This window comes from Kryptolebias marmoratus, linkage group LG23, assembly GCF_001649575.2.
Source record: "Kryptolebias marmoratus isolate JLee-2015 linkage group LG23, ASM164957v2, whole genome shotgun sequence".
NCBI classification, from domain to species: domain Eukaryota; kingdom Metazoa; phylum Chordata; class Actinopteri; order Cyprinodontiformes; family Rivulidae; genus Kryptolebias; species Kryptolebias marmoratus.
Window position 1 is genome coordinate 234,684 of NC_051452.1, and position 7,838 is coordinate 242,521.

The window sequence follows — 7,838 nt, forward strand, 5'->3', positions numbered from 1 at the left end:
CATGGAACATAAACGCATCGACAAACACTTTGTGTCTGCAAAACATGTGAGGAGAGCTGCAGACCAGGGACAATCCAGAAATGCTCATGGATGTCAGTTTAGAAGCTATCAAAGTTCTCAAATAAAGCACCTTTTGAGAATGTCAATGTTTGTTGGGAATTATCTTACAAAACTAGGAAGTATTTTTGGTTTAGATATTAAAAGTTATGGTTGTTTATTAATTTTAGTAGAAAAAAAGGCAACTTTTAGAAAAATGCCCCGCGAAATCAGGCATTTTAGTCGCAACGATTTCAAAAAATGCCCACGAAATCCTGGGGGGACTGATTAATGTAAAGTCGACGTAGGACAAAGTTAAACATGCAAATGTTGCATGTATGAGGAGAAAAACAGGAAGTCGATGGTTCCTGCTTACCACAACAAAACAAAGCATGAATCGACAACTTCCTTTCCCTTCAAGAAACAGACACACGCTATCATCTCCATATCGACGTTTTGGGACAACTCTTCCCGTCTGCCCACCCTCTGACGGTCCGGCTCGTGACTCTTTGAACTCTGCCAAATTTAAATCCGGCGGGGTAGCCCCGTCGGCCTCTCCTGCCCCCTGGGGATCTGAACTTTAAACGAACGCGTACTCACTCATGTAGCGGAGGGTCTCCTCGGCCAGCAGGGGCGAGATGGCGTTGAGCGGGCCGGGCCCTTCGTCCGGAGAGCAGCTCGGCGACACGGCCCAGTCCTGGCTGTCCGACAGGTACAGGGAGCCCACGGAGCCGGAGCCCAGGGACCCGGAGCCGTAGTGCCTCCCGCTGCTGCCTAGCCCCTCATCTGGAAGTCAGACAAAAAAAAAAAAAAAAAAAATGCAGATCCAGAGTCCCGCTTCGGTTCACCGGCTTTAACTTTAAAACACGGAACCGTCTTTTTAGATAAGCTGTAAGGATGCATGGAGCTTTTTTCTTATTGGTCAGGACTTCCAAACACCTGCTGTTCTTTGGAGGAGAACAAGATAATATTTTAAAAAAGTAAGCCCCAAAAAAATCGCGAGAGAAAACGGTCAAAGAGGACACCTGCTGAGAGACGACCCAGCAGCTGCACTTTGTCGTCTAAATAACTTCCGGTTTGTTTACATCGTGAACCTTTTAAATAAAAAGATGTTAAGGTGTTTATTTATTTTAGAGTCTGGCTTCATTTCAACCCTGCGCTTTAAGATAAAAAAAATAAATTAAAAAAAAAAAAAACACTTCTTGTGCTTCAAGGCAGCCTTTTTTTAATGACAACATGTGAAGACTTCGTGGTGCGTTTAAGTGCAAACCTGTGAATTTATTCATCCGCACTGAAATGGTCCGTTTAGGTCCGCAGAACATTTCAGAAAAAATGAAAACTTGAATGTTTTAGAACAGTTTAAAAAGTTGCCACGTAACGAAACCGAAACCCAACCGTTTTATTGAGAACTGGCAACGTGAGCCCGAAGAGATGTTTAACTTTCGGTTTCTCTGTTTATATCGAGAGCAGCGGTTACTTCAGCGTGGATTGTTGAATTTACAGACTGCATTTGAAAGCACCGTTAAGTTAAGTTATAGTTTACGCAGGCTGGAGATCCCGCTCTAACGGTCTCGGTTCGCCACTTCCTGATCGCGTCGGGAGTTACTCCGGGATTCAACGAAGGACTCGAGGGGCTTTCTCTCAATCTCTCCATCTCCAAGAGATCCTTAGATGTCTTAGTTTCCAGAAACTTCCCGGAGATTTTCAGCCATCTTTTTTTTCCGAACTGGGAACGTCCCCACGGGAATCAACCGGAAACTCGGGAGTAATTAAAACAAACTGCATCCGAACCCAAAGAAAAAAAACGAAACATTTAGTTCCGTCACACAACGACGAAAACAAAAATCCCTTTTAGGTTTTCATGTTTTAAACCCAAAGCTTTTCCCCGTTAGTTTCCCAACCTTGAAAAGTTCCTGGTAGTCACTGTAAGAAAACCACAGGAAAGAATTCCTGCGTAGCTCCACCAGTTTCCTGTAGGAGGCGCTGCAACTGTGTGCAGCTGCAGCCAAACTCAATGTCTACGAAGAAGAGCGCAGCTTTGCTACCTTACTGCTAAAATAAAGACCAGAAGAAGAAGAGCGCCACTTACGGTGAAACACAACCGAGGTAACTCGCTGAAAATATTCTCCTTTAATTCCACGAAGCTGAAGTTGGTTTCTGATTCGTGGAAAACGGCTAAAGGGCGATTCCAGCTAATTTTTCCCTCCCTTCAGCATCTTTAATCTCCTCTAGTTAAAAAAATACAACACCTAGACACTTCAAACCTGGAGCAGATTATTCTGCACTGAACTGCACTGAGGGGCTGCACTGAACATTTAAAACCAAGTGCGTGATCTGTGAAACCTTCATCTGATTCCTGAAACCTCAATAAAGGGCGACTTCAACACTTTTTTTGCATCCTGGTCCAGCTCCAAAACTACAACACCTCACTGGTATTTGATAAAAAGGTGAAATCTCTGCTAAAATCTTGTGTTTTGAATCAACATTCATAGAAACTAATTCATGTCATTTCAGTGAGTCATCATGGTTGTGCCCTGAGTCCTCTGAGGCTGATCCCCATGGATTTACAAACACACACTAATACATGTCATATACACATTCAAGTCACTTGTTTTAAATAAATGCTTCCATTTTAATGAAGTTTTGGTCTTAATTAAGGGCTGTCAGGAAGACATTTTGATCCAAAATCAATTGACGCGCTTAAAAGAGGACGTTAGCAAAGATATAAAAGCGATTAGTTCAAAACGTGGCACCCAACAAGACGACCGTGACGGATTTTCCCTTCGTAGTTGGAGACATTTTGAAGCCCTGATGCTTCTTCTTTCCTCCCTAACTTATCCAACGCATGTCCAAAGATCCTCAAATGATCAAAGTCTGGCGTGAAGATGTAAAGAAACGAGCGCCGCCTCAAGACTTCTGTTCGTGATTATTTAGGCGGCATCCCCTGATCGGCTCACCTGTCTCGGTGCTCGGCTCCTTCTTCTCCACGGCCCGCGGCTTCACTTCGAACATGTCCCGTCCTCGGAGCGCAGGGAGGGGCACCCCGCTCGCAGGAACATCGGGGTTGGGCGAGACCGTGGGGGTGGGGGGCGTCACGGGCGCGACATCACGTCCTGCTCGGGCGGCACGCGGTTTCTGGGCTCGCCTTCACCTGCGAAAACACAGAGGGTTATACGACGGTGTCCATGGCGGCGTGTTCGGTTTTTTATTTTATTTTCAGAGGGGAGGGGGAGGTTTGAGGAAGGAGACGAAGCCGCCCCACTTCCTGTTTACCGATCCGCCGTAGGGGGACGCTTTCAGGCTCTGAAGGGACGACCAGAATCTAACATTTGCAGATTTAAGGAACATGACCTGTCCAAACAACAGGTCCAGGAGGGAATCCAAGACCTCCCTCTCCCCAGCGACACTCCAGCTCCTCCCGGGGGATCCCAAGGCGTTCCCAGGCCGGAGAGAGCATACACGATCCCTCCAGGGAGTTCTGGGTCTCCCCAAGTGAACGGAAAACCCTCCAAAGGGAAGCATCCAGGAGGCATCCCAAGCTGACTCCTTTCGGAGATCCTCGCCTTCTCTCTATTTCCGAGCCCGGCCGCCCTACGAAGGAAGCTTCCTTTCAGCCGCTCGGATCCGGCATCTCGTTCTTTTAGTCGCGAGCCAGACCTCAAATACAGTGTTTTATTTTAGGACATCCTCAGGGAGAAGTCCTCCTGCAGGCGGCGCTGTTGTCTTTTCTTCACAAACCATTTCAAAAATGTTTGGAGGTGGCCAGATTCTTTACGGACTTTAATTCCTCGCAACGTATTTAAAATGGCAGAGATAAAACTCTCAGACTCTGATGGAATATTGTTTACGTTTGTGCTGACTGCTTTCGATTTGTGTTTGTTACAATGAAGATAAATAAAGTTGGGAAAATAAATATCCTGAAGACGGCGCCACCTGCAGAAGTCTCCCTGAGGCGCTTCTTTCTGAGACCCGAGGACGTCCTAAAACGTGCGCCGTACTCGTGACCACAGGTGAACGAACAAAGACGGACCGGTAAATCCAGACCGACAGAGGCGCCGAGCCATCGATCCATCTCCCGCTCCGTCCTACCATCCCTCAGAATCAAAGACTCCCAGGTACCGTGGCACGTGAACCCTCACCGGCGACCAATGCGGGACGCAGTGAGCAGAGCGCGTCAACGCCGCCGTCGGGTACTTCGCGGTCCGACTCCGATTCAGACGCCAAAACGATCTCGATCAACAGTTAGCATAGATGCTAACATGACACTGACAACACCGACGCGATTAGCACGATTACACCGATCAAACGTTACGAAGTCACGACTAAAGACAGTCATGTGATGTCATGATAACTTAAGATATTAGTTAAATAACGGAGCAGGTGGAGCAGCTGCTCCCCCGTTTTTAAAAAAAGTAGGGGTTTACCGGCAGAGATTAGAAGCATTGGCTTGTCTGAATGGTCATCTAAGGGACTGTCAAATATTATGGACATGCTGGACTCTGACGCTGTTAAATCCTTTGAACAAATTACAGCCAATTTCAATATTTCTAATAGAGATTTCTATAAATACCTACAGATCCGTCATTTTGTGAGCTCTCTTTGGAGGACAGGAAAATTACGTACAAAATTGTCAGAGTTAGAGAATATGATTATCATGACCAAATCTCCCAAAGGACTTATCTCTAAGATATATCATTTACTATCTGGCTCTGACTCCTCGAGTTATGATGCTTTGAAGCTGGTGTGGGAGCGTGACCTTGGACTGACATTTGATCTGGCAGATTGGGAAGAAATCTGTGATGGGGTCTTCCCCAACTCCACCTCAGTTTCTTTACATGAGCAGAACTTTAAATTCTTCTACCGAACTTATTATACACCTGTTCGCCTTCGGAGGATGTTTCCTGATGCTTCAGATCTGTGTCATAAATGCAAAATACATAGGGGCACATTTATTCACTTATTTTGGTCTTGCAATCGTATTCAAACTTTCTGGAAAAGAGTTCATCTCATGATACAAGAGATCATTGGTAAACAGTTCTCACTATCTCCCTCCTTCTGTCTCTTTAACCATGCTTCAGACATTCTACTTAATGCAGACACTAAACATCTGCTTGCAATCCTTTTATTTCTGGCCAAGAAATGTATACTATTGAGATGGTCAGCACCACAGGCCCCTACAGTTGATATGTGGATATCACAGATTTCTGCCATTGTCTCAGTTGAAAAACTTACTCATGACCTTCATCAAAAGTCAGACAAATTTTGGAGGATCTGGGCCCCACTGCAATCCTTTTTACAGAGGCTGTAAATTTTTTTTATTTTTATCTTTATTTTTTATCTCTCTCTCTTACATTCAATATATCACTCATTTGGCTGTCTGACAGTTGTGACTATTTTGAACCATGACTACTGTATTTCGTGTATGTGGGCTGTATGTATGTATGTTTTTATTTTTTTATGTGGACTTTGCAGTGCTCCTTGTTTTTTTTTTTTTGGGGGGGGTGGGTTGTTTTTGTTTAATTTTGTTGATGTTTACATAAAGTTATGAAAATCAATAAAAAAAAAATCAATAAAAAAAAAAAGTAGGGGTGTGTTTTTAGACGCAACCAGGCGCCCGTTTTTACAGTCCCTATATCCTTCAGGAACCGTCCGATGTGCATCTAAAAGCAAGATTAGAATCCCTGCCTAAAATCAGCGTAATAAATGGCGACATCTTCCACAATGCGGCGATGATGCGCGGCGCACCCTTAGCCGAGTCGTGCTGGAATCGAGCCAGGCGGTTTGCCGCGGCTAACGGCTCTGATTGCCCTGCCTTTATATAGGGACGCGCCGGTCGATGGGGGGCTCTTTGAACGCACCGCAGGAGCTAAAATGAAGCTGGTCAGATGTGCTCGTATGACCTCCGGTATCGACCGACCGCGGGATGGCTCCTGCCTCGAACTGCCCAGGCACAATGAATTAATTATTAGCAAGCAGCTTCAGCCTCCATTATGGTCCCGTTCATTTAGAAGAAAAAAAAAAAGACTCGCCTCTTCTCTTCCCCTGGTTTCAAAATGCGCCTCGTCCGAGTGGGACGTCAAAACCATCACACCTCCGCCGCCGTGCTCGACAGCCGACGCCAGGTGTTTGTTCGCACCTGCTCAAATGACACAGCGACTTGTTGACGTTGAGCGTCACGAACCTGCCGCCATGTTCCTCCTGAACCCTCGGGTCGCTCCGTCGCTCCTCTGAGCAAGCACTGCACGGTCTGACCTCGGGGGGGGGGTGAACTTTCCAGGGGACGTCCGCTGCCGGGAACACGGGCGGCCAACTTTAAATGCTTCGCCGAAGGTCACTGCTGTTGTCGTTCCGCCCTGGCGTTGTGTTAACGCACACTGAGGGCATCTTAAATCCTCTGGAGAGCAGCCAGGGTGGCTTCAATGGAACAATAACCTCTTTTTATTGTTTTATTTTTGACTTCAAGATGGAATCAGACACGAGACCTGACAAACCGGATGTTCCCAGGGCAAGGGGACGCAGCTTTCCCATCATGCTAAAAGAAGACGTCAGTTAGCTTAAAAAGTAGGGGAAATATTTATCTCGCGTGGCGGTAAATCCTGTTAAATGTTATATATTAGCCCGGGTTAGCAACAGCGTTCGGCGGGGCTGACAGTATGACGGCAATAAGCAAATAAAATAATAATAATAATAATAATAATAATAATAAAGAGGCAGCTGTAACGGCATGCAACGGTTCTGTCTCGTGCGGTTTTCTGGATGACGACAGCGTCACCGAGTCGCGAGCAATTCCGCCACCGCCGCCGCCCCGCGAGCTGCAGCTAGCTTAAAAAATAAAAATAAAAATAAAAAAAGCTAAAATGCGGGAAAGCGGAGAAGGTGTTTCTCACCCCGAGTCGGTGTTGTTCCGCAGCATTTGGGGAGATTCCGACGGAGCGCGCGCCGCTTGAGCCGAAGCATTCGCCCCCGAAAGCCTCAAACAATGGAGGCGGAGGGCAGGGAAGGGGGAGTGTCACGGCGCGTGGGGCGGACGGCGTTCGACGTAGGCGCCGCGCCACTTCCTGGTTTGGCCGCGTCAGCGACGCCGCCATCTTGGAGAGTGCTACTGACCACCGCTAGCCTCCTGAGACCCAGCACAAACATTCAATGCTTTATTTAAAGCATTCAGTGCTTTATTTAAAGCATTGAATAAAAAAAAAAACACTTATTAGAGTCTAATTTTTATTTTTTTGTTACAATAACTCATCTTTTGTGTACATCAGTAAATGTCTTCTCTTTTAAACAATATTCTCAGTAATCTGAGCATTTGGGTCATGAATTTTTACTCCTAAAATACTAAACTAAGTTCTTTTAGGTTTCATTATTTCACTAATTGTATAAGTAATATAAGTAATATTGCTTTTTCTAGTATTTTAACATAAAATATGCTAAATATATCAAATTTATGTTTTTACTTTTATTATACATAAATTGGTTTTATTTCTTAGATTTTAATTTCATTTTATCAAATATGTAACTCATGCTACTAACTCTTAGCTAATTATGATAGACCACCGCCGTGGTTCACAGTTAGTATGAGGTGTTTGCACTTATATGTGACCCGTGCTGGCAAAATGAGTGACAAATGAGGAGTTTAATTATTATTAGTTTTTAATTTTCTGTCTGAAAAGCTTCAAAATTAGATCTAGTTTGTATCCACAGCCTTCACAATGAGGGCAAACATTAGATGAAGGGATTTCCCAGTGAGAAAAACGGTTGGTTTTCAAGGAAATTTAAAGGATTATAAGACAAATGGTTACTTTTTA

General features: G+C 45.1%; 1 protein-coding gene across 3 annotated transcripts in view; it reads right to left on the reverse strand.

Moving 5' to 3' along the window:
- trak2 (trafficking protein, kinesin binding 2) overlaps positions 1 to 7,061 on the reverse strand; it is a 25,339-nt gene extending 18,278 nt beyond the window's left edge. For 2 of the 3 annotated variants that reach the window (XM_017437622.3, XM_017437621.3), the window contains exons 1-3: positions 6,924 to 7,061; positions 2,994 to 3,187; positions 637 to 822 (exon numbers count right to left, since the gene is read on the reverse strand). In XM_017437622.3, coding sequence (XP_017293111.1) covers positions 637 to 822; positions 2,994 to 3,048 — 241 coding nt within the window. In that variant the 5' untranslated portion in view covers positions 3,049 to 3,187; positions 6,924 to 7,061. Of the gene's footprint in view, positions 1 to 636; positions 823 to 2,993; positions 3,188 to 6,923 lie in introns of those variants that run through there. The other variant, XM_017437624.3, reaches the window with a different exon arrangement.
- Between the last annotated feature and the right edge of the window lie 777 nt (positions 7,062 to 7,838).